The sequence below is a fragment of the Somniosus microcephalus genome, chromosome 7 (genome assembly GCF_052327205.1).
Source record: "Somniosus microcephalus isolate GS21.2 chromosome 7, FLI_Smic_1.0, whole genome shotgun sequence".
Classification (NCBI taxonomy): domain Eukaryota; kingdom Metazoa; phylum Chordata; class Chondrichthyes; order Squaliformes; family Somniosidae; genus Somniosus; species Somniosus microcephalus.
Genome location: NC_140993.1, coordinates 1149708 through 1176889, shown reverse-complemented (window position 1 = coordinate 1176889; position 27182 = coordinate 1149708). Strand labels below are relative to the sequence as shown.

The 27182-nt window shown below is 49.8% G+C and overlaps 1 protein-coding gene across 3 annotated transcripts; it reads right to left on the bottom strand.

The window, feature by feature from the left end:
- Positions 1 to 741: 741 nt before the first annotated feature.
- On the bottom strand, positions 742 to 25221 carry LOC147114441 (uncharacterized). 3 transcript variants are annotated; one of them, XM_085992148.1, is made up of 3 exons: positions 25134 to 25221; positions 23018 to 23204; positions 742 to 8053 (listed from the first exon to the last, which is right to left on the bottom strand). In XM_085992148.1, the coding sequence occupies exon 3, from the start codon at positions 7772 to 7774 to the stop codon at positions 6581 to 6583; it is 1194 nt and encodes a 397-aa protein (XP_085848274.1). In that variant the 5' UTR covers positions 7775 to 8053; positions 23018 to 23204; positions 25134 to 25221; the 3' UTR covers positions 742 to 6580. The 3 variants fall into 3 exon arrangements, with proteins under 3 accessions (XP_085848274.1, XP_085848273.1, XP_085848275.1); XM_085992147.1 differs by having other exon boundaries at positions 25098 to 25184; XM_085992149.1 differs by lacking the exons at positions 23018 to 23204; positions 25134 to 25221 and adding an exon at positions 15903 to 17871.
- Between the last annotated feature and the right edge of the window lie 1961 nt (positions 25222 to 27182).

The window sequence follows — 27182 nt, the reverse complement described above, 5'->3', positions numbered from 1 at the left end:
CCTTCTTCTTCAGCGGTTTTCCCCGAAAAATGGCGGCTTTCCCGCGCTTCTCGCTCTCCCCGCCCACTTTAATGGCGGTTTTCCTGCGCTTGACGGTCTTCACCCGGTCCCCCGACGCCGTCTGTCAGCCCGAGTGCGGCCCTTATCTATAATGCGATCGCTGGATCGCGAAGCGGCTGCCGGCCCTTATCTGTAGATGCGATCGCTCTCGCGGCTCTCGGCCCTTATCTGGAGATGCGATCGCTGGCTTGCAACGCCTCCCGCTCGGCTCTGGCTCCCCCGCTCGCGCGGCTCTCGGCTTTGACACTCCCGCGCCTACTCGCAGGCTCAGCGCTTCGTGGCAGCGGTTGCTGCACGGCTTCTCACACTGCCCGCGGTCCGGCTGTCACCCGACGCCGTTGGACCCGAATGCTTTGCCCTTCTCCTCCAAATACTTCTACCCCGTTTTTTTATTTATTTGTTTTAATTTTTTTTCCTACTCACAGTCTCTTCGGCCACCTTGTTTTAGGCTGATTGGCTCGCTCAAGATGTGGTAGCAGGGTAATCTGTGCCTGTTGCTGCCGCAGCTTTGCTTTTAATCTTCCAGCTTCCAGTAAGTACTATACTTTTAGTAGACGGAGCCTCGTGTTTTCTTTTTGAAGCTCTCTGTTACTGGTTAGTCTTGCCGCAGGGTACGATCGGACTCGTCGCCACTGTAAAGTCTATAGGTTGTGCAGTAAATAACTTCAGAGACTTTAGAAGTACAAACAAAACAGGTCTTTACTATTCAGAGGTCTGGGCGATTTCTGATCTAGTTAACGTATCACAACCCTTATATACTGGTGTGGTCACTATCGGTATTACAGTATACATGAGCCAATAAATAGTGCCACCCTAAAGTAGTGCTCTTAAAGGCGAACGGTCACATTCTATCGTTCCCTTAAAGGTAAACGGTTACATACACAACAGACAAAATGCTAGAGTCCATTATAAAAGATGTAATAGCATAGCGCTTGGGAAACAGTGACAGGATCGGACAAAGTTAACATGGATTTACAAAAGGTAAATCATGCTTGACTAATCTATTGGAATTTTTTGAGGATGTAACTGGTAAAATAGATAAGGGAGAACCAGGGGATGTGGTGTATTTGTACTTTCAGAAGGCTTTTGATAAGGTCCCGCATAAGAGATTAGCGTGTATAGTTAAGGCACATGGGATTGGGGGCAAGGTACTGACTTGGATAGAGAACTGGTTGGCAGACAGAAAGCAAAGAGTTGGAATAAACGGGTCTTTTTCCGAATGGCAGGCAGTGACTAGTGGGGTACCGCAGGGATCGGTCCTTGGACCCCAGCTATTCACAATATATATTAATGATCTAGACAAAGGAACTAGATGTAATATCTCCAAATTTGCAGACGACACAAAGCTGGGTGGGCGTGTGTGCTCTGAGGAAGATGCCGAGAAACTCCAGGATGATTCGGACAGGTTGGGTGATTGGGCAAAAGCATGGCAGGTGCAACATAACGTGGATAAATGTGAGGTTATCCACTTTGGTGGCAAAAACATGAAGGCAGATTATCTGAATGGCAATAGATTGAGAGAAGGAGAAGTGCAACGAGACCTGGGTGTCCATGTGCACCAGTCGCTAAAGATATCATGCAGGTGCAGCAGGCGGTTAAGACGGCAAATGATATATTGGCCTTCGTAGCGAGAGGGTTTGAGTACAGGAACAAGGATGTCTTGCTGCAGTTGTACAGGAACTTGGTGAGACCACATCTTGAGTATTGTGTGCAGTTTTGTCCACCATACCTGAGGAAGGATGTTCTTGCGATGGAAGGAGTTCAGCGAAGATTCACCAGGAATGATGTATGAGGAGACATTGGGACGATTGGGCTTGTACTCGCTAGAGTTTAGAAGAATGAGAGGGGATCTCATTGAAACTTATAAAATTCTGACAGGACAGGACTGGACAGACTAGATGCAGGAAGGGTGTTCCCAATGGTCGGGGAGTCCAGAACCAGGGGTCACAGTCTAAGGATAAGGGGTAAGCCATTTAGGACAGAAATGAGGAGGAATTTCTTCACCCAGAGAATGGTGAACCTGTGGAATTTTCTACCACAGAAGGCAGTAGAAGCCAATTCATTAAATATATTCAAGAAGGAGTTGGATATATTTCATAAGGCTAAAGGGATCCAGGGGTATGGGGAGAAAGCAACGACCGGGTACTGAAATTGGATGATCAGCTATGAACGCACTGAATGGCGGAGCAGGCTTGAAGGGCCGAATGGCCAACTCCTGCTCCTATCTTCCATGTATATGTTTCTACCATGTCTCATCAAACACTCCCAGGGCAGTTACAGCACAGGTTAGATACAGAGTAAAGCTCCCTCTACACTGTCCCATCAAACATCCCCAGGGCAGGTATAGCATGGGTTAGATACAGAGTGAAGCTCCCTCTACATTGTCCCATCAAACACTCCCAGGGCAGGTACAGCGCGGGTTAGATACAGAGTAAAGCTCACTCTATACTGTCCCATCAGACACTCCCAGGGCAGGTACAGCATGAGTTAGATACAAAGTAAAGCTCCCTCTACACTGTCCCGTCAAACACCCCCAGGGCAGGTATAGCGCGGGTTAGATACAGAGTAAAGCCCCCTCTACTTTGTCCCATCAAACACTCCCAGGGCAGGTACAGCATGAGTTAGATACAGAGTAAATCTCCCTCTAAACTGCCCCATCAAACACCCCCAGGGCAGGTGCAGCACGGGGTTAGATACAGAATAAAGCTCCCTCTACATTGTCACATCAAACACTCCCAGGGCAGGTACAGCATGAGTTAGATACAGAGCAAAGCTCCCTCTACACTGTCCCATCAAACATCCCCAGGGCAGGTATAGCGCAGCTTAGATACAGAGTAAAGCTCCCTCTACACTGTCCCATCAAATACTCCCAGGCCAGCTACAGCATGGGTTAGATACAGAGTGAAGCTCCCTCTACACTGTCCCATCAAACACTCCCAGGGCAGGTACAGCATGGGTTAGATACAGAGTGTAATGAAATCTGTTTGTCTTGCCTGTATTCGTTTTGCACTCATGTATATTACCCTCCCCCACACGGTGTATAGTTTCACTTCCTCTTTCCTGACTAACCTGGAATGTTCCAGGTCTTGGCTCTTGGCTCCACCCCTGACTTCTCTTACATAAAGATCCCAGGATCTTTATGACTCATTCCTGCGAGCCAGTCAGTGTGTTGAGATGTTAGCTCTGATCTTAGTGATTAAAAGCCAACTTGTTAAAGTTTATAACTTCTAGTTTTGTGGTTATTGAAGGCACATCACAGAGTGAAGCTCCCTCTACACTGTCCCATCAAACACTCCCAGGCCAGGTACAGCCCAGGTTAGATACAGAGTAAAGCCCCCTCTAGAGTGCCAGAGTCCTTATAAAAGATGTAATAGCAGAGGATTTGGAAAACAGTGACTGGATCAGACAATGTCAATATGGATTTACAAAAGGTAAATCATGCTTCTCTAATCCACTGGAATTTTTTGAGAATGTAACTGGTAGAATAGATAAGGGAGACCAGTGGATGTGGTGTATTTGGACTTTCAGAAGGTTTTCGCTAAGGTCCCGCATAAGAGATTAAAGTTAAAGCACATGGGATTGGGTGTAAGGTACTGACTTGGATAGAGGACTGATTGGCAGACAGGAAGCAAAGAGTTGGAATAAACAGGTCTTTTTCCGAGTGGCAGGCAGTGACTAGTGGGGTACCACAGGGATTGGTCCTAGGACCCCAGCTGTTCACAATATATATTAATGATCTAGACGAGGGAACTAGATGTAATATCTCCAAGTTTGCAGACGACACAAAGCTGGGTGGGCATGTGTGCTGTGAGAAGGATGCCGAGAAACTCCAGTATGATTTGGACAGGTTGGGTGATTGGGCAGATGCATGGCAGATGCAGTATAATGTGGATAAATGTGAGATTATCCACTTTGGTGGCAAAAACAGGAAGGCAGATTATTATCTGAACAGCAATAGATTGGGAAAAGGGGAAGTGCAACGAGACCGGGGTGTCCTTGTGCACCAGTCGCTGAAGGTAAGCATGCAGGTGCAGCAGGCGGTTAAGAAGGCAAATGGTATGTTGGCCTTCGTAGCGAGAGGATTCGAGTAGAGGAACAAGGATGTCTTGCTGCAGTTGGGTCTTGGTGAGACCACACCTCGAGTATTTTGTGCCGTTTTGGCCGCCTTATCTGAGGAAGGATGTTCTTGACATGGAGGTAGTGCAGCGAAGATTCACTTTCTGAAATCTGGGATGGCAGGAATGACGTATGAAGAGAGATTGGGTCGATTGGGCTTGTATTCGCTAGAGTTTAGAAGAATGAGAGGGGATCTCATTGAAACTTATAAAATTCTAACAGGACTAGACAGTCCAGATGCAGGAAGGATGTTCCCGATGGTCGGGAAGTCCAGAACCAGGGGTCACAGTCTAAGGATAAGGGGTAAGCCATTTAGGACAGAAATGAGGAAGAATTTCTTCCCCCAGAGAGTGGTGAACCTGTGAAATTCTCTACCACAGAAGGCTGTTGAGGCCAATTCATTAAATATATTCAAGAAGGAGTTAGATATATTTCTTAAGGCTAAAGGGATCAAGGGATATGGGGAGCAGGGACCGGGTACTGAATTTGGATGATCAGCCATGATCTCATTAAATGGCAGAACAGGCTCGAGGGGCCGAATGGCCTACTCCTGCTCGCATCTATGTTTCTATGTTTCTACACTGTCCCCTCAAACACTCCCAGGGCAGGTACAGTACGGGGTAGATACAGAGTAAAGCTCCCTCTACACTGTCCCATCAAACACTCCCAGGGCAGGTACAGCACGGGGTAGATACAGAGTAAAGCTCCCACCTTAGTGAGGGTGTAGAAAAGATCTACAATAATGGTTCCAGAGATGAGGGACTTCAGTTACGTGGATAGACTGGAGATGCTGGGGTTGTTCTCCTTAGAGCAGAGAAGGTTGAGAGTAGGTTTGATAGAGGGATTCAAAATCATGAGGGGTCTACACAGAGTAGATAGAGACTGTTCCCATGGGCAGAAGGGTCGGTAACCAGAGGACACAGATTTAAGGTGATTGACAGAAGAACCAGAGGTGACATGAGGAAACTTTTTTTCCACAGCGAGTTGTTGTGATGGGGAACACGCTGCCTGATAGGGCGGTGGAAGAAGATTCAACAGGAGCCTTCAAAAGGGGACGGGATATATACTTGAATGGAAATAAATTGCAGGGATATGGGGTAAGAGCGGAGGAGTGGGACTAACTGGATTGCTCTTCGAAAGAGCCGGCGCAGGCTCGATGGGCCGAATGGCCTCCTTCTGTGCTACTCTGTGATTCTATGAATACAGAGAGACAATGTCCCTTTAAATATTGAGGTGTTACGCTGAGGTAAGGAGACACATTGTCCCTTTAGTTACAAAGGAGAAGACAAAATGGTCGCAGAGTCTTTAACTGACACCTATACTCCGAGAGAAGAGGATGTGACGGTCGATGTCTCTTTAACTGGGCCGCACATGCACGTGATTAAAGGCATCGGAAACAGTGGAATCGACCCACCCCAGTCACACTGTGGACACTCTGGTGTGTCAGCGGGTGGGATACACCAGGGAATCCCTTTCCACAGACTGAGGTTAACTCTAATGATCGGGAGTCCCAGGGTTTCGGATACCAGATAATCAAGCTCACAAGAACACAAATTGTCTCTCCAGGCTTTATTAAGATCACTGCATAACACAGATCGGGTGATAATTCCCTCAATCTGGAGAATAGAAGTACAGTGGATTCACGCACGATCTTCGAGTTTGTCCCAACTGACAATGGCTTAAGTGGCCTGTTCTTATACACAAGCTCGGTTACCGCTCAGGAAATGGGATTGTTTGGACCCGTCTGTTGACCGCCTCCTGAACTCCTGCTAACTCAGGTAATTTAGTCCATCTGTGACCAGACCATAACCACAAGCCTGTCTGGTTATCACACCTATATGGTCAGTGAGGTTATTATTAGATTCACACCCAGACGTTGTGCCTTCACTTGTCTGGCACTTCATCCCATAACATGGGTACAGGGGCTCAATAATGTTTCATTCATCAGAAAAAGACAAAGTACAACAACATACTGGGCAGCTTAACAAAATCTCATCATAATTACGGGGCCATAAATATAAAAGGCACTAATAAATCCAGTAGTGAATTCAGGAGAAATATCTTTACCCAAAGAGTGGTAGAATGGGGAACTCGCTACCACAAGGAGTGGTTGAGGTGAACGGCATAGATGGATTTATGGGGAAGCCACATGAGGGAGAAAGGAATGGGAGGAGATGTTGATCGGGTTAATTGAAGTAGGGTGGGTGTGGGGCATAAACACCGGCATGGACCAGTTGGGCCGAATGGCCTGTTTCTGTGCTGTACATTCTATGTCACACCATGAACAGTCAATCGAAGGGAATCATCAGCACAACAGTCTTAAAGATTAAACAGCAGTACAAGAATTTATAAAACATTCATCCATTCCATGTTCATGTCACCCCAGCTGTCATAGGGCCCTGTGCTACAGAACAGTGTGAGCTCGCTGGTGTCTCAGCAGGTGCGATGACCGAGTGAATCCCTTCCCACACACAGAGCAGGTGAAAGGTCTCTCCCCAGTGTGAACTCGCTGGTGTCCCTTCAGATTCCCGGAGCTTTTAAAGCTCTTCCCACAGTCAGAACATGTAAATGGTCTCTGATCGGAGTGAACTCGCTGGTGTGTCAGCAGGTGGGATGACCGAATGAATCCCTTCCCACACACGGAGCAGGTGAACAGTCTCTCCCCAATGTGAACTCGCTGGTGTGTCACCAGGCTTGATGACTGAGTGAATCCCTTCCCACACACGGAGCAGGTGAACGGACTCTGATCAGTGTGAACTTGCTGGTGTGCCAGCAGGTGGGATGACTGAGTGAATCCCGTCCCACACACGGAGCAGGTGAATGGCCTGTCCCCAGTGTGAACTTGCTGGTGTCTGTTCAGAGTCCCAGAGCTTTTAAAGCTCTTCCCACAGACAGAACATGTAAATGGTCTCGCATCAGTGTGATATCGCTGGTGTTGCTTCAGATCACCAGAGGTTTTAAAGCTCTTCCCACAGGCAGAACATTTAAATGTTCTCTCATCAGTGTGATATCGCTGGTGTGTCAGCAGGTTGGCTGACTGAGTGAATCCCTTCCCACACACTGAGCAGGTGAACGGTCTTTCCCCAGTGTGAACTCGCTGGTGTCTCAGTAGGTGGGATGGCCGAGTGAATCCCTTCCCACACACGGAGCAGGTGAATGGCCTCTTTCCTGCTCTCTCCAGCTGGTGTCCCTTCAGCTCCTGGGACATTTGAAAGCTTTTCCCACAGTCGGAATGTTTCACCGGCCTCGCCCCAGTGTGAACTCGCTGGTGTGCCAGCAGATTCGAGGACCAAGTGAATCTCTTCCCACACATGGAGCAGGTGAACAGAATCTCTCCTGCTCTCTCCAGCTGGTGTTTCTTCAGATCCTGGGACCTTTTAAAACTCTTCCCACAGTCAGAACATTTAATGTGAACAAGCTGGTGTCTCAGTAGGGTGGCAGAATGAGAGAATCGCTTCAAAAACACGGAGCAGGTCAATGGTATCTCATTGGCGTGGACAAGCTGGTGTCTCAGCAGCACGGTGGATGCAATTAATTCCGTCCCACACACGGAGCGGGTTAAAGGTCTCTCCCTTGTGTGATCTTGCTGGTGTATCATCGGAGCGAATGACTGAGTGAATCCCGTCCCACACACGGGGCCGGTGAACGGGCTCTCCCCAGTGTGTAGACACTGGTGTCGCTGCAGGTACTTGTAGGTCTTGAAGCTCTTCCCACACTCAGAACATTTAAAAGGTCTCTCATCAGTGTGAACTCGCTGGTGTGCCAGCAGATTGCAGGAGCGATTTAATCAGGTCCTGATGAATCGAGCGACTCTGTCAGATCTTGACATGATGTTTGGTCTGAGCTTCCTGTCTGTAAATGCTCCACTTCTAAAACCCTGTAAAAGGAGTGTAGAAAGGGGTAAGAGGGAGAATGTTGCCTCATGTCCCCCTTTCCCAGCCCAGGGGCAGTGAAACATAACATAACATAGAAGATAGGAGCAGGAGTAGGCCATTCGGCCCCTCGAGCCTGTTCCGCCATTCAATGAGATCATGGCTGATCATCCAAATTCAGTACCCTGTCCCTGCTTTCTCCCCATATCCCTTGATCCCTTTAGCGTTAAGAAATATATCTAACTCCTTCTTGAATATATTTAATAAGTTGGCCTCAACTGCCTTCTGTGGTAGAGAATTCCCCAGGTTCACCACTCTCTGGGTGAAGAAATTCCTCCTCATCTCTGTCCTAAATGGCTTACCCCTTATCTTTAGACTGTGACCCCTGGTTCTGGACTCCCCCGCCATCGGGAACATCCTTCCTGCATCTAGTCTGTCTAGTCCTGTTAGAATTTTATAAGTTTCAATGAGATCCCCTCTCATTCTTCTAAACTCCAGCGAGTATAAGCCCAATCGACCCAATCTCTCCTCATACGTCATTCCTGCCATCCCAGGTATCAGTCTGGTAAATCTTCGCTGCACTCCCTCCATGGCAAGAAAGTGGGATTAGGGTGGCTAGCTCTTTGTCAGCTGGCACAGACAAGATGGGCCGAATGGCCTCCTTCTATGCTGATTTTCAGGCCCCGGCTGCTGCACAGGTTACATACGAACTAGGAGCAGGAGTCGGCCTCTCGGCCCCTCGAGCCTGCTCCACCATTCTGATCGGATTACTCCACATTCCCGCCTACCCCCAATTACCACCTTTTTTGAATAGTGGGTGAAAGGTTGAGAGAAAACGGGGAATTATAGCCCGACATCGGTAGTGGGGAAAATGCTAGAGTCCATTAGAAAAGATGTAATAGCAGAGCACTTGGAAAACAGTGACAGGATCGGACAAAGTCAACATGGATTTGCAAAAGGTAAATCATGCTTGACTAATCTACTGGAATTTTTTGAGGATGTAACTGGTAAAATAGACAAGGGAGAACCAGTGGATTTGGTGTATTTGGACTTTCAGAAGGCTTTCGATAAGGTCTCGCATAAGAGATTAGCGTGCAAAATTAAGGCACATGGGATTGGGGGTAAGGTACTGACTTGGATAGAGAACTGGTTGGCAGACAGGAAGCAAAGAGTTGGAATAAACGGGTCTTTTTCCGCGTGGCAGGCAGTGACTAGTGGGGTACTGCAGGGATCGGTGCTAGGACCCCAGCTATACACAATATATATTAATGATCTAGACGAGGGACTAGATGTAATATCTCCAAGTTTGCAGATGACACAAAGCTGGGTGGGCGTGTCTGCTGTGAGGAGGATGCCGAGAAACTCCAGGATGATTTGGACAGGTTGGGTGATTGGGCAGATGCATGGCAGATGCAATATAATGTGGATAAATGCGAGGTTTTCCGCTTTGGTGGCAAAAACAGGAAGGCAGATTATTATCTGAATGGCAATAGATTGGGAGAAGGGGAAGTGCAACGAGACCTGGGTGTCCTTGTGCACCAGTCGCTGAAGGTAAGCATGCAGGTGCAGCAGGCGGTTACGAAGGCAAATGGTATGTTGGCCTTCATAGCGAGAGGATTCGAGTACAGGTGCAAGGATGTCTTGCTGTAGTTGTACAGGGCCTTGGTAAGACCACATCTTGAGTATTGTGTGCAGTTTTGGTCGCCTTATCTGAGGAAGGATGTTCTTGCCATGGAGGGAGTGCAGCAAAGATTCACCGGACTGATACCTGGGATGGCAGGAATGACGTATGAGAGATTGTGTCGAATGGGCTTGTACTCGCTGGAGTTTAGAAGAATGAGAGGGGATCTCATCGAAACCTATAAAATTCTGTCAGGCCTGGACAGACTAGATGCAGGAAGGATGTTCCCGATGGCGGGGGAGTCCAGAACCAGGGGTCACAGTCTAAGGATAAGGGGTAAGCCATTTAGGACAGAGATGAGGAGGAATTTCTTCACCCAGAGAGTGGTGAACCTGTGGAATTCTCTGCCACAGAGGGCGGTGGAGGCCAGTTCATTAAATATATTCAAGAAGGAGTTGGATATATTTCTTAAGGCTAAAGGGATCAAGGGATATGGAAGGGAGGAAATTTCCTGTCTACAAATCCTCCCCTTCGAATACCCTGTAAAATGAATATAAAACAGGATGAGAGAGAACCCACAAAAACACAAAGACAGGTTGTGAAATTGAGCTCAATGAATCTGGGAATTTGTGGGGCCGGTACTAGAAAAACAAGTAACGATAAAAGCTGCCGCATTGTCGTAAAATCCCAACTGGTTCACTAACGTCCCTCAGGGATATGGGGATCGGGCGGGAAAGTCAAGTTGAGGTCGATGATCAGCCATGATCTTATTGAATGGCGGAGCAGGCTCGAGGGGCCATGTGGCCCACTCCTGCTCCTAATTCTTGTGTTGTTATGGAAGGGAATCTGCCACCTTACCTGTCCCACGACTTCTACCACCCAGAAGGAAAAGAGCAGCAGGTGCATGAAAACACCATCATCTGCAAGTCACACACCATCCTGACTTAGACATATATCGTCATTCCTTCATTGTCACTGGGTCACAATCCTGGAACTCCGTCCCTAACAGCACTGTGGGAGTACCTTCACCACACGGACTGCAGCGGTTCAAGAAGGTGGCTCACCACCACCTTCTCAAGGGCAACTAGGGATGGCCAATAAATGCTGGCCTTGTCAGCGATGCCCACAACCCAAGAATGAATTTTAAAAATCTGCATATGTAAAATAGATTAAAAGCCTCTACAGAAATACTTGTTCCTAAAACAATACTCCTTTACATTGTACGGATAGTGTCTGTGTAACAACCTAATCTCCCCCAGAATCCACCTCCCTTGACAGTCTCACATTGGAAATTGTTGGGTCCTCCTGGGCTCAGAAGTACTGGAGGTGAAACCCAGCAGCTTCTCCTCCATCTCCACTCCAGCTCAAAATGAAGCAACAAAAAGACCTACACAGGCGGCCAGGGACCGACTTCAGCCATGATCCTATTGAATGGCGGAGCAGGTCCGAGGGGCCGTATGGCCTACTCCTGCTCCGATTTCTTATGTTACAGCGCCCGCCCTGATACAAGCCGGCTCTGAATTGGCGGCTCTGCTGCGTCGATCCAGTTGTGGTTTCTCCTGTCCGGGTTTCCTGGGGCCGTGCTCATCAGTCACCTGACAACCCATTGTTAGCGGAAGCGCGTCATCCTCGGGCCCAGGGACCGCCTCAGGAGGAGAGAAGATGGCCGCGCATGCGCCGTGCTGCAGGGGGAACCGGTCCGTCTTTCCTCCACCAAGATGGCGCCGCGTAACCCGGGCCTTTCACCGAGAAAAAGCCTCACCGCTGCCGTCCGGTGGAACACAGACCGGGCCGTGGGATCTCATTCGGGCCTGAGGCCGTTCTCCAACTTTATAAACACTGCGGCGCGGTCTACCCGCAGTTTATTAATCTCCCGACCCCGCCGACCTGCAGCTCCGCGCAGCGACCGCGCGGGGCTTTCTTTGTAGTCGGTGAGGGACACGTGACCTGGGCCCAGGGCCTGATTGACGGGAGCTTCTGACCAATAGGGAGCGAGCGGGGCGGGGCTGGAGGAGCGAGCCGGCAGCGGGTCCTCCAACCAATCGGGGAGCCCGAGGGGCGGGACTAGCGCCGGCTGATTGTCTGATCCGCAGGGCAGCGAGTTTCGCCAGTCCCTTGTTCAGGGCCCGGGGCCAGGGGAGGCTGTGGGCCTTTATTCCCCGCATTGGACACAAGGCTCTTTGGCTCACAACACACTGGCTCAGGTTTTAATAGAGACTTTTTAAATTCATCAATAAAAGCAGATAAACCCCGTGCTTCTGTAGAACAAACTTTCTAATATTTGGGAGTAAAAGGACAAGTTTTTTTCCCTCTGGGGAATTTGTTATTAGTTTCAGGAAACAACAACCACTTGTATTTATAAAGCACCTTTAATGTAGTGAAACGTCCCAAGGCTCTTCACAGGAGCGTTATAAAACAAAATTTGACACCGAGCCACATAAAGCGATATTCGGGCAGATGACCAAAAGCTTGGTCAAAGAAGTAGGTTTTAAGGAGCATCTTAAAGAAGGAGAGGTAGAGAGATGGAGAGGGCTAGGGAAGGAATTCCAGAGCTTAGGGCCCAGGCAGCTGAAGGCATGGCCGCCAATGGTGGAGCGATTAAAATCAGGGATGCTCAAGAGGCCGGAATTAGAGAAGTGCAAATATCTCGGAAGGTTGTAGGGGCTGGAAGAGATTACAGAGATAGGGAGGGGCGAGGCCACGGAGGGATTTGAAAACAAGGCTGAGAATTTTAAGAATGAGACACTTGAGGAAAAGCAGGGAGTGGGGGAGGGTCAAGCCCTTATGGGACAGGGTCGCTTATTCTGTTCTGCGACAGTTACTGGGACAGACTGTATCTCCCCTCTCCTCCACACAGGGATTTGTGGCAGTTAAAGGGACAGTGATTCTTCTTGTTCTGCGAGATTGTAATTAAAGGGACACTGCTCTGAGATGGCTGCGAACCTTTAGTGTCGCCAGCCTTTCTAAAACATCTTCCTGTCTTTAAGGATCTGTATGAACTCGCTGGTGACTCAGCAGGTTGGATGAACTCTGAAACCTCTTTACACAGTCAGAACATTTAAAGGGTCTCTCATCGATTCTGGGGCAGGAGGGATCTGGTTAACAGTGATCACAATATCATTAGGTTTAAAGTAGTTGTGGAAAAAGACAAAACAAAATCAACGGTGAAAATACCCAGCTGGAAGAGAGCCAATTTCAGTGATTTGAGAAGGGATCGAGCACAGGTGGACTGGAAACAAAGATTGTTCAGGAAAACAGTGAATGACCAATGGCAGGCCTTCAAGGCTGAGATAGTTCAGGTACAAACCAAGCATATTCCCATAAGGAGGAAAGATGGGCCATCCAAAGCTAGAGCTCCCGATGACAAAGGATATTGAGGTTAGAATACATAGATACATAGATACATAGAAGATAGGAGCAGGAGTAGGCCATTCGGCCCTTCGTGCCTGCTCCGCCATTCGATGAGATCATGGCTGATCCTTTAATTCAGTATCCCGTCCCCGCCTTCTCTCCGTAACCCTTAACCCCTTTTGCCCGTAGAAATATATCTAATTCCCTCTTAAATATATTTAATGAGCTGGCGTACACTGCCCTCTGTGGCAATGAGTTCCACAGGTTCACCACTCTCTGAGTGAAGAAATTCCCCCTCATCTCTGTCCTAAATGGTTTAGCCCTTATCCTTAAATTATGTCCTCTAGTTCTGTTCTCACCCGCCAAGGGAAACATTCCTTCTGCATCCAGTCTGTCTAGACCTGTCAGAATTTTATACACTTCTATGAGGTCCCCTCTCAATCTTCTAAACTCCAGTGTGTACATCCCTAAACTACATAGTCTCTCCTCATAGGTCATTCCCGCCATTCCTGGTATCAGCCTGGTGAATCGCCGCTGCACCCCCTCCATGGCAAGAACATCCCTCCTCAGATGAGGCGACCAAAACTGTACACAGTACTCGAGGTGTGGTCTCACCAGTGCCCTGTACAGCTGCAGCAAGGTATCCCTGTTCCTGTATTCTAACCCTTTTGCTATGAAGGCCAGCATACCGTTTGCCTTCTTGACCGCCTGTTGCACCTGCATGCTCGCCTTCAGTGACTGGTGTACAAGAACACCCAGGTCTCTCTGTACTTCCCCCTCTCCCAATCTATTGCCATTTAAATAATAATTTGCCCTCCCGTTCCTGCACCCAAGGTGGATAACTTCGCACTTGTCCACATTATAGTGCATCTGCCATTTATCCGCCCAATCGCCCAGTCTGTCCAAATCGCTCTGGAGCTTCCTGGTCTCTTCCTCTGAGCCCACCCCCCCTCCTAGTTTAGTGTCGTCTGCAAATTTGGAAATGCTGCATCCGACTCCCTGATCCAGGTCATTAATGTAAATTGTGAACAGCTGGGGGCCCAGGACAGATCCCTGTGGTACCCCACTTGTTACTGCCTGCCATTCAGAAAATGAGCCGTTTATTCCAACTCTCTGTTTTCTATCTGACAGCCAGTTCCCTATCCACGCCAAAACTTTCCCCTTTATCCCATGAGCCTCAATTTTCCATGCTAATCTTTTATGTGGGACCTTATCGAAGGCCTTTTGGAAGTCCAGGTACACCACATCTACTGGCTCTCCCCCATCTATTCTACCAGTTACTCCCTCAAAAAATTCCAATAGATTAGTCAAGCACGATTTACCCTTTGTAAATCCATGTTGACTCTGTCCTATCCTGTCCCCATTTGCTAAGTGCTCCGCTATTTCATCCTTAATGATGGACTCCAGCATTTTGCCCACAACTGATGTAAGGCTTACAGGTCTGTAATTACCTGCTTTTTCCCTACCCCCCTTTTTGAATAGTGGGGTAACGTTAGCTACCCTCCAATCCATCGGCACTGTTCCCGAGTCTAATGAATTCTGAAAAATCATCCTTAGTGCATCCGCTATCTCTAGGGCCACCTCCTTCAGTACCCTAGGATGCATGTTATCAGGCCCTGGGGATTTGTCCACCTTCAATCCCTTTAGCTTCCTTAACACCATATCCTTAGAGATATTGATTTGCGTCAGTTCCTCCTTTGCCAATGTTCCTATTTTTCCCGATATCCCAGGGAGGTTTTTTGTGTCTTCCTTCAGAAAACAGAAAAAGGTTTACGACAAATGTCGGGTACAGAATAGTCAAAAACCAGGAGAATACAGAGAGTGCGGGGGAAATTGAAACAGGATATAAGGGCAAAGAGACAATATGAGAAAAGAATAGGGGATAACATAAAAGGGAACCCAAAAATCTTCTATAAACAGATGAAAAGTAAAAGGATAGTTAAAGGAATGGTGGGGCCGATTAGGGACCAAATAGGAGCTCATCATACGGAGGCAGAGGGCGTGGCTGAGGTACTGAATGAGTACTTAGCATCTGTCTCCACAAAAGAAGAGGATGAAGTTAATGTCGCAGTGGGGGGGGGGGGGGGGGGAGTAGATAAATTGGATAGGATAAAAATAGAAAAGGAGGTGCTCAATAGGTTGTCATCACTCAAAGTTAACAAGTCACCCGGTCCAGATGGGATGCATCCTAGGTTGCTGAGGGAAGCTAGGGTGGAGATAGCAGAAGCTCCGACCACAATCTTTCAATCTCCCTCAGATATATGGGAGGGGTGCCAGAGGACTGGAGGATTGCAAATGTTACACCCTGTTTAAAAAAGGGGAGAGGGATAAACCTGGTAACTACAGGCCAATCAGTCTAATGTCAGTGGTGGGTGAACGACTAGAGACCATTGTCAAGGACAAAATGAATTCTCACTTGGAGAAGCATGGGTTAATAAGGGGCAGCCAGTATGGATTTGTTAAAGGTAAATCATGTCTGACTAACCTGATTGAGTTCTTTGATGATGTAACAGAGGATTGATGAAGGTAGTGCAGTAGATGTTGTATATATGGACTTTCAAAAGGCATTTAATAAAGTACCACATAAGAGACTTACTCGGAAAAGAGAAGCAGAGGGAATTAAAGGGCTGATGGTAATTTGGGTATATAATTGGCTAAGGGAGAGGAGGCAGTGAGCAGTGCTGAGGGATGTTTTTCTGACTGGAGGGAAGTATGCAGTGGATTCCCCAGGGGTCAGGATTAGGACCATTGCTTTTCTTCTTATATATAAATGACCTGGACTTGGGTATAGGTGAACAATTTCAAAGTTTACGGATGATACTATTTACTAAGTGTGGTAAACCACTGTTATTGTATCCGTTATCGTTATTGCATATTGTTACCTCTGGTTAGCGCTGTGTACCAATGCATGCCTCAGCTGGCTCCGCCCACATGACCAGGTATAAAGGTGGGTGTTTCGGCAACCCACTTCCTTCTTGGAACCAGTTGGCCATGAGAGGCATGCTCTGTTCTTTAGTTAATAAAAACCTCTTCATTACTTTCCTAATTCATCGCCTTTTATGGAGTAATTGATAAGCGTATCAATTTTATTAACTAAAAGTAAAATGTCGACACCTGAACAGCAACAACAGCAGGCGTTGCTGCGAGCCCTCAGACCAGCATGCCTGGACCTCGACCCTCAAGCAGCGGGTTCATCGACCAATTTCGAACACTGGCTGAGCTGCTTTGCATCCTTCCTAGAAGCCTCCGCCGTGACATCGGAGGAGAACTAAAAGTTTTGACCGCCCAGGTGAGCCCTCAAGTATATACACTCATCCGGGACGCTACTACGTACACGGCGGCCCTCGAACTACTAAAAGGGCAATACACGTGCCCAGTGAACACGATTTACGCCAGACACCTCTTGGGATCCCGCAGGCAGCAACCGGGGGAATCGGTAGAGGCATTTTTACGGGCGTTACAGACACTCTGCAGGGACTGCGACTGTAAGGAGGTAACGGCTGCGGGGCACGCGGAGGGACTTACCCGTGATGCCTTCGTTAGGGGCCTCCAGTCCGACTACTCCCGGCAGAGGCAGCACGGTGGCATAGTGGTTAGCACTGTTGCCTCACAGCGCCAGGGACCCGGGTTCGAATCCGGCCTCGGGTGACTGTCTGTGTGGAGTTTGCACATTCTCCCCGTGTTTGCGTGGGTTTCCTCCGGGTGCTCCGGTTTCCTCCCACAGTCCAAAGATGTGCGGGTTAGGTTGATTGGCTATGATAAATTGACCCTTAGTGTTAGGGGGATTAAATACATGGGGTTACGGGGATAGGGTGGGATATGTGTTGGTGTAGGGGTTACGGGGATCGGGTGGGATATGTGTCGGTGCAGGCTCGATGGGCCGAAATGGCCTCTATCTGCACTGTGGGGTTTCTGTGATTTCTGTGATGTGAAAGCAAGGAGCTCGACCTGAAGACGGCCGTAGCCCTTGCGCTCTCGTTAGATGCGGCCCACCGAAACCTCGAAGCATACTCACATAACGGCGCCGCGCCATGGCCATCGCAACCTTGGGACATGGGACCGCCGCCCCCGGTACCAACTGCTGCAGCGATGTCCCGAAATCAACCGGGACCGCCGCCCCTGGTACCAACTGCAGCGATGCCCCGTAACCAGGCCCAAAAATGCTATTTCTGTGGCCAGTTAAAACACCCTAGAGCGCGCTGCCCGGCTAAGACCGCTACCTGCTCGGGCTGCGGGAAGAAAGGCCATTACGCCAATGCCTGCAGGGGGAAACCCGCGAACGCCAGCAGCGCCGCGTGCGAACCGTGGGGGCAGCCATCTTATCCGCCATTTTGTTCACCTCCGGCCGCGTGGGGACCTGAATCATGGCCGCCGCCATTTTGTCCGCCGCACTCAACCGCCATTTTGTCTCCGGACTCGACCACCGTCTCGTCGGACGACCATGTCGACTCACTAAGCCATACACTGGCCTCCGTTACGCTGGATCAAGCCCTGCCTCATCATCTGTCCAGGTCCATGATGGACATCACGGTAAACGGCCGCGCCACCACTTGCCTATTTGACAGCGGGAGCACAGAGAGTTTTATTCACCCCGACACGGTACGTAGCCACTCCCTCATGGTCCTGCCAACGCGCCATCGGATTTCTATGGCGTCTAAGTCCCATTCAATGGACGTCGGCGGCTACTGTGTGGTGACCCTTTCGGTTAGGGGCACAGAATATAAAAATTTTAAACTTCTTGTCCTGCCCCGTCTTTGCGCTGCCGTGCTGCTAGGGTTGGATTTTCAGTGCCACCTTAAAAGTGTCACATTAGCATACGGTGGACCCCTCCCCCCACTCACAGTCTGCAACCAACACCTTTTAAATCGCCCGCCGCACACCACTTGCAGCCTTTCCACACTCAAAGTCCCCCCCCCTCCCTTGTTCGCTAACCTCACCCGCGACTGTAAACCCATCGCTACCAAGAGCAGGCGGTACAGCGCCGGGGACAGAGCTTTTATTAGCTCTGAGGTGGAGCGGCTCCTGAAGGAGGGCATTATCGAAGGGAGCACCAGCCCCTGGCGAGCCCAGGTTGTAGTCGTTAAAACCACCGATAAACGCCGCCTGGTCATTGACTACATCCAAACCATAAACCGGTACACTCAGCTGGACGCATACCCCCTTCCTCGCATATCTGATATGGTCAATCAGATTGCGCAATACAGAGTATTCTCCACCATTTAACTTAAGTCAGCATACCACCAACTCCCCATCCGCCATGAGGACCGCCAGTATACTGCCTTCGAGGCGAACGGCCGCCTCTACCACTTCCTTAGGGTTCCCTTCGGCGTCACCAACGGGGTTTCGGTCTTCCAAAGGGAGATGGACCGGATGGTTGACCAGAACGCGCTGCAGGCCACCTTTCCCTACCTGGATAACGTCACCATCTGCGGCCACGACCAGCAGGGCCATGACGCTAATCTAGAAAAATTCCTCCGTACGGCCCAGCGGCTGAACCTAACGTACAATAAGGAGAAATGTATGTTTCGCACCAAACGCCTTGCCATTCTCGGCTGCGTAGTGGAGAACGGAGTCATCGGGCCTGACCCCGACAGAATGCGCCCCCTTATGGAGCTCCCCCTCCCCCACTGCCAAAAAGCACTGAAGAGATGCCTGGGGTTTTTCTCTTACTATGCTCAGTGGGTGCCCCACTATGCGGACAAAGCCAGACCCCTCATCAAATCCACCTCCTTCCCCCTGACACCAGAGGCGTGTGCAGCCTTCACTCTTATCAAGAGCGATATTGCGAAGGCCACAATGCGCGCAGTGGATGAGTCCATCCCCTTCCAAGTGGAGAGCGATGCATCCGACTTCGCCCTAGCTGCGACCCTTAACCAGGCGGGGAGACCCGTGGCCTTTTTCTCAAGGACCCTCCAGGGCCCCGAGATTCGACACTCCTCTGTCGAAAAGAAGGCCCAGGCTATTGTGGAAGCGGTGCGTCACTGGAGGCATTACCTGGCCGGAAAACGGTTTACCCTTCTCACTGACCAGCGTTCAGTTGCTTTTATGTTCAATAATAAGCAGAGGGGCAAAATCAAGAACGACAAGATCTTGAGGTGGAGAATTGAACTCTCCACCTACAATTACGATATCTTGTGCCGGCCCGGGAAACTCAATGAGCCCCCAGATGCCCTATCACATGGTACATGCGCCAACGCGCAGGTTAATAGACTGCAGTCCCTCCACAATGACCTCTGCCACCCGGGGGTCACCAGGTTCTTCCATTTCATCAAATCCCGTAACCTGCCCTACTCCATCGAGGTCGTCAGGACCATGACCAGGAACTGCCAAATCTGTGCCGAGTGCAAACCGCATTTTTATAGGCCAGACAGAGCAAGCCTGATCAAGGCCACTCGCCCCTTCGAGCGCCTGAGCGTCGATTTTAAAGGGCCCCTCCCCTCCTCTGACCGCAACGTGTACTTCCTCAACATAATTGATGAGTACTCCCGTTTCCCGTTCACCATCCCTTGCCCAGACATGACCAGTACCACGGTCATCAAATGTCTGAAGGACCTCTTCGCCCTGTTCGGGTTCCCTAGCTATATACATAGCGACAGGGGCTCATCTTTCATGAGCGACGAACTTCGTCAGTACCTGCTCGCGAGAGGTATTGCTACGAGCAGGACCACCAGCTACAACCCCCGGGGGAACGGCCAGGTGGAAAGAGAGAACGCGACAGTTTGGAAGGCCGTCCTCTTAGCCTTAAAATCTAAGGGCCTTCCGACCTCTCGCTGGCAGGTCCTCCCTGCGGCGCTCCACTCCATCCGGTCACTGCTTTGTACTGCCACTAATGCCACCCCTCATGAGCAAATGTTCGTTTTCCCCAGGAAGTCCACATCGGGAACCTCGCTACCAACATGGCTGACTTCTCCTGGGCCCGTCCTACTGCGGAGGCACGTGAGGACCCATAAAACGGACCCCCTGGTCGAGAGGGTGAACCTCCTACACGCCAACCCCCAGTATGCCTACGTGGCGTACCCAGACGGGCGGGAGGACACGGTCTCCATACGAGACCTCGCACCCTCGGTTGCCCCTGAATTACCACCGTTATCCCCCACCACTTCTCCCAACCCAACCCCACCCCTGTAGACGGCATGCCGGAGCCCCAGGACCCTTCGTTGACCACCCAGACACCAGATTCGACGTTGGATACTGCACCACCGCCGCCGCCACCATGACGATCAGGACGTCATACAAGGCCTCCTGATAGACTTACCTACACGAACTTGTAGTACACTTCACCCCGCCGGACTAAATTTTAAACAAGGGGTGAATGTGGTAAACCACTGTTATTGTATCCTACTGTTATCGTTATTGCATATTGTTACCTCTGGTTGGCGCTGTGTACCAATGCATGCCTCAGCTGGCTCCGCCCACATGACCAGGTATAAAGGTGGGTGTTTCGGCAACCCACTTCCTTCTTGGAACCAGTTGGCCATGAGAGGCATGCTCTGTTCTTTAGTTAATAAAAACCTCTTCATTACTTTCCTAATTCATCGCCTTTTATGGAGTAATTGATAAGCGTATCACTAAGTTGCCAAGTTTTGTGAGTGTAGTAGTAGCAGACTTCAGAAGGACAGAGACAGACTGTGAAATGAACAGACACAAGGCAGATAAAATTAAATGAGGATAAGTGTGAAGTGATGCACTTTGGGAGAAACAACAGGGAGAGGCCGTATAATCTAAATGGGACTATTTTGAGGGGGTGCAAGAGCAGAGGGACCTCGGGGTCCATATTCACAAGTCTTTGAAAGTGCCACCGCAAGTTGGTGAGGCGGTTCAGAAAGTGTGTGGGATACTTGGCTTTGTAAATAGTGCCATTGAATACAAAAACAAGGAAGTTACACTAAACCTTTACAAATCACTAGTTAGGAACATAGGACAGGAGGAGGCCATTCAGCCCCTCGAGCCTGTTCCGCCATTCAATGAGATCATGGCTGATCTGTGACCTAACTCCATACACCCGCCTTTGGCCCATATCCCTTAATACCTTTGGGTAACAAAAACCTATCAATCTCAGGTTTAAAATTAACAACTGATCGAGCATCAATTGCTGTTTGCGGAAGAGAGTTCCAAACTTCTACCACCTTTTGTGTGTAGAAGTGTTTCCTAATTTCACTCCTGAAAGGTCTGGCTCTAATTTTTAGACTATGCCCCCTAGTCCTAGACTCCCCAACCAGCAGAAATAGTTTCTCTCTCTCTACCCTATCTGTTCCCCTTAATATCCTGAAAACTTCAATCAGATGACCCCTTAACTTTCTAAATTCCAGGGAATACAACCCTAATTTGTGTAATCCCTCCTCGTAACTTAACCCTTGAAGTCGAGGTATCATTCTGGTAAACCTACGCTGCACTCCCTCCAAGGCCAATATATCCTTCCTAAGATGTGATGCCCAGAACTGCTCCCAGTGCTCCAGGTGTGGTCTAACCAGGGTTTTGTACAGCTGCAGGGTTTTGGCCTCAGCTGGAGTCTTGTGTACAGTTCTGGGCACCACACTTTAGGAAGGATGTCAAGGACTTGGAGAGGGTGCAGAGGAGGTTGACCAGGATGGTACCAGGGATGAGGGACTTCAGTTATGTGGAGAGATTGGAGAAGCTGGGATTGTTCCCCTTAGAGCAGAGAAGGTTAAGAGGAGACCTAATAGAGGTGTTCAAAATGATGAGGGGTTTTGATCGAGCAAGTAGGGAGAAACTGTTCACTCTGGCAAGTGGGTCGGTAACCAAAGGTCACAGATTTAAAATAGTTGCTAAAAGAACTAGAGGGGAAATGAGAATTGTTTTCACACAGAGGGTTGTTAAGATCTGGAACACACCATCTGAAAGGATGCTGGAATCAGGTTCCACAGGAACTTTCAAACAGTAATTGGACATGTCCTTGAAGAGGACGAGTTTGCAGAGTTCTGGGGATAAAGCTGGGGTTTGGGACTAAATTGGACAGCTCTTTCAAAGAGCCGGCACAGACACGATGGGCCGAATCACCTCCTTCTGTGCTGTTAGATTCGATGATCAGTGTGAACACGCTGGTGTCCTTTAAGGCTCTTTGAGATTTTAAAGTTCTTCCCACAAGTCAGAACATTTAAAGGGTCTCTCGTCAGTGTGAACTCGCTGGTCTGACAGGAGGGTGGATGATTCAGTGACTCCCTTCCCACACACGGAGCAGGTGAACTGCCTCTCACCAGTGTATAGGAGCCGGTGTCTCTTCAGCTCCCTGGAGATTTTAAAGCTTTTCCCACAGCCAGAACATTTAAAGGGGTTCTCTCCAGTGTGAACTCGCTGATGGGTCAGCAGGTTGGAGGACCAAGCGAATCCCTTCCCACACACGGAGCAGGTGAACGGCCTCTCCCCAGTGTGTAGGTGTTGGCGTCCCTACAGCTCCCAGGAGCTTTTAAAGCTCTTCCCACAGTCAGAACATTTAAAAAGGTCTCTCGTCAGTGTGAACAAGCTGGTGTGTCTGCAGGGTGGATGACTAAGTGAATCCCTTCCCACACACGAAGCAGGTGAACGGTCTCTCCCCAGTGTGAACTCGCTGGTGTTGCTCGAGCTCCCGGGGGATTTTCAAGCTCTTCCCACAGTGAGAACATTTAAATGGCCTTTCATCAGTGTTAACAAGCTGCTGTGTCAGCAGGGTGGAGGACTGCAAGAATCCCTTCCCACACACAGAGCAGGTGAATGGCCTCTCCACAGTGTGAATTCGCTGGTGTCCCTTCAGATCCCTGGGGCTTTTAAAGCTCTTCCCACAGTCAGGACATTGAAATGGTCTCTCCCCAGTGTGAACTCGCTGGTGTGTTTGCAGGTGGGATGAACAAACAAATCCCTTTCCACACACAGAGCAGGTGAATGGACTGTCCCTGGTGTGACTGCACCGTTGAACTTCCAATGCAGACAGGGAACTGACTCCCTTCCCACCGTCCCCACCTTTACCCGGTTTCTCCCCGGTGTGACGGTGCACGTGTCTCACCAGGTCAGGCGATTGGCTGAATCCGTGTCTACACACTGAACACGTGTGCGGTTTGTCATCGCTGCTTTCTCCTTCCATGTGCAAAGGCCGATGATATTCAGGTCCTGATGAATCGAGCAACTCTGTCTGATCTTGACATGATGTTTGGTCTGAGCTTCCCGCCTGTAACTGCTCCACTTCTATAACCCTGTAAATCGAGTTCAGAAAAGGATCAGAGGCAAACTGTTGTTTCATTTTCCCCTTTCCGAACCTAGGGGTAGTGAAGCTGATTTTCAGGCCCCAGCTGTTGCACAGGTTGGTTGAAAAGATCAGCAGTAATGGCGGCTGTAATACCCACAAGCCCCCGGCGCTGCAGAAAGCACTCTGTTGACTGAGTCCCGCGCACGCGCTCATGGCCCCCACGCTCTCCCTCCTGCTCTACAATCGCCCGTCCCGATCAGTCCGCAACGCGCATGCTCAGCGCACAAAACCCCACGGTTGGAACATCGGGCACGCATGTGAAGCCGCAACATCTGGTACGCGTGCGCGGCTCAGGTGGGGGCGAGTCGGTGTTTCACCTCGGCCACCAGGGAGGTGCGCATGCGCATGACGACCCAACATTCTTCCCGTCAGCAATCACTCCCTCGCTTCTTTAACAAAAACAGAAAATGCTGGAAATACTCAGCAGGTCAGGCAGCATCTGTGGAGACAGAAACAGAGTTAACATTTCAGGTCGATGACCTTTTGTCAGAACTGCTTCTTCTTTAGTGTCAGCCAGTGGCTCAGTGGGTAGCACTCTCGCCTCTGAGTCAGAAAGTTCTGGGTTCAAGACTTGAGCACAAAAATCTAGGCTGACGCTCCAGTGCTGTGCTGAGGGAGTGCAGCACTGTCGGAGGTGCTGTTTTTTGGAGGAGACGTTAAACCGAGGCCCCGTCTGCTCTCTCAGGTGGACGTCAACGATCGTATGGCACTATCTGAATAAGAGCTGGGGAGTTATCCCTGGTGTCCTAGCCAATGTGTTTACCCCTTAATCAACATAACAAAAAACATAGATTATCTGGTCATTATCAGATTGCTGTTTGTGGGAGCTTGCTGTGCGCTAATTGGCTGCTGCGTTTCCTACATTACAACAGTGACTACACTTCATTGGCTGTAAAGCGCTTTGGGACGTCCGGTGGTGGTGAAAGGCGCTATATAAATGCAAGCCTTTCTTCCTTCACTGGTCTCACCAGCGACCTCTTCTGGCTGATTGACAGCCGAGAGTCCGCACATGCGCACACGGAGCGGCGGTTTGGGCCGAGTCCGGCACAGCGACCCCTCCCAGTCACCAAGGGTAATAACCGCGCATGCCCAGAGACACCAACCCCTCCCCCACTCGGAGCTGCGCCTGCGCACTCGGATCCTGACGGACGGAATCGGCGCGGGGCATTCCGGGGAAAGGCCTTGGTGTCCAGAGTCGCGATCGGTGACGCGAACTGAGTTTTCTCCGCTCCGATTGGGTGGAGAATGGCGCGGGGTGGATCGGGAGAGAAATAGAAAAACCTCAGAGTCCGCGAGGCCCCGGACCGAGCGGCGGCAGTTGAACGGTGCACGTGATCTCCTCGGGGACACGTGACCCGGGCCCGCGGCCTGATTGAGGGGAGCTTCCGACCAATAGGGAGCGAGCGGGGCGGGGCTGGTGGAGCTAGCCGGCGGCGGGTCCTCCAACCAATCGGGGAGCCCGAGGGGCGTGACTAGCGGCACCCAGTGGGCGGGTCTGGAGGAGCGGGCCGGCGGCGGGTCCTCCAACCAATCGGGGAGCCCGAGGGGCGGGACTAGCGCCGGCTGATTGTCTGATCCGCAGGGCAGCGAGTTTCTCCAGTCCCTTGTTCAGGGCCCGGGGAGGCTCTGGGCCTTTATTCCCCGCATTGGACACAAGGCTCTTTGTCTCAGGCATAGGGTGACGTCACACTGAAACTTTCCGCTCTCCTTTACAAAGATGGCTGCCGTTAACCTGGGCCTGTAAGGAGAAGAAATCCCCGCAACTGCAAACACGGGATCTTCAGCTTATTATTCGGGGCTTGCCTCCTGCACGAGTTGTTTATGAATCCTCCCCACCCACCTATCCGTCCATTACTCCCGCCGTCGCGATTTTTACCCGCTGCATCATCGCGCTCCCGGCTTCGGCTTCAGCTCATCTCCATCTCCAGTAACGCACTGCGCATGCTCACTATACCGGCTCCTCCCGCGCCTGCGCGCTGGGCTCTTGTAGTCTGGGTGCGGCACGTGGGCCACCGCGGGGAATGCTGGGTAAAAGACCAGATTAGTGAATGGAACATGATTTACTGTGAACGGATTGAGGACTGAACCATGTTCATTGTAGTAGTCATGGTTTGTTTCTGCTGATCTTAATAACCCCTGTATCTGCGCCGGAGATTAATATTCTGTTTAAATAGTGAATAAATAAAGCTCGAGGAACAGCACTGTAATGTCCGTGTGTAATTGAGACACGGACTGCAGAAGTTGGTTATAACAGGTGTTTACTGAATGGAGACAAAACTGGAACTACTATACAAAGTTACTACACAGGCTTATATACAGGGGTGGTCACTACTGGTACTGCAGCATACAGGGGCTGCAGAATATAGTTCCTTCTTCAAGGTACATACACTACAATTCCTCCCCTTTTAGCTAAACAGTACATAACATTCGATTAATAATTAAATAACATATTTACAATTACAGTTGCTATATACATTAGCTGAAGTTAATCAATTATAAATTCAGTCTTTGAGGAGGCTTCCTGATTCTGTCCGGATAACGCCTCTTTGGGGTATCAGGTTCTTCTGGCAAAGTTGATTCAGGATCAACGTCGTTGTTTGGTTTGTCTGCTTCCAATATCACCGATTCTGAGGGAGATGCAATTGGTACTTCGGTTTCATCACCAGGTGTATAGGATCGTGGTGTAGATTTGACGTTTTCCAGTGACTCTAGAATCTGGTCAGCATGGCGTCTTACAATGCTCTCTCCAATGTCCACGGTATACATTAGAGGTCTTTGCCGTGTGCAGATTGTTCCTGGCTGCCATTTCTCTGTGCGGTAGTCCCGGGCCAAAACTGGTTGACCTATCTTGAAACTCCTGGTTGGCCTTTCATTCATATTCTGAAACTGCCTGTTCTCCACATCTCTTCTGATATTTGGCTTAACCAAATCCAAGCGGCATCTTAGTCTTCGATTGAAGAACATCATGGCTGGAGTTTGGTTGGTAACTACATGTGTCGCATTCCGGTAGGCAAACAAGCAGTTATCCACCTTGTGTTGCAGGGGTATGTCTTCATTACACATTGCCTTGATAGCCTTCTTGAATGTTTGAACGAACCTCTCAGCCAATCCATTGGTGGCTGGATGATATGGGGCGGATGTGTAATGCTTAACACCATTGTTCTTTAAGAACCTCCGGAACTCTTCAGACACAAACTGTGGTCCATTGTCGGAGCAAATCTGTTCAAGCAGCCCATTTCTGGCAAATATGGTTCATAAGACTGTGATAGTTTTTTCTGTGGTGGTTGAGGAAATTTTTATTACCTCTGGCCACTTTGAATGTGCATCCACCGCAATTAAAAACATCGAGTCCATAAATGGACCAGCAAAATCAATGTGTACCCTTTGCCATGGAGATGAGGGCCACTCCCATGGATGTAGAGGGGCTTGTGGTGGGGCGTTTTGGACCTTCTGGCATCCTGTACAGCTCTTGGTCATCTCTTCGATTTCTCTATCGATTCCCGGCCACCACACAAACGCTCTTGTGGCGTATGTGCCTTTAAGAGCCCCAGGTGTGCGTAATGCCGGTAATTTCCACTTGGGCAATATAAGCCTGTGTATTGTGTATATCCTTTAGAACCCCCCCCCCCCCAGACTTTGCTTAGTAAATACCTATGAACCAACTCCTGTCTTCAGTGTCTTTATCAACACACGGACACTACAGTGGCGACGAAGTGGAAACGGACTTACCTGCAATTCGGCAGCACCTCAAGGACATCGATTCCTCCGGCGTCCAGAAGACTCAAGGAAGTGAGAAAAGCTGTGGTTTCACCAGCTGGCCAAGCTGGTGGCAGGTACTGCGCTAATCCTTCCTGGGCGTCAGGCTGGGGCTCCAGTGGCGGGCTCTACAGCTGAGACAGGCAGCGAAATCGGAGGCAAGCAATAA

Coding starts and splice junctions, on each gene's coding strand:
- LOC147114441 (XM_085992148.1), bottom strand. CDS start 7,774: ATGATACACCAGCAAGATCACACAAGGGAGAGACCTTTAACCCGCTCC.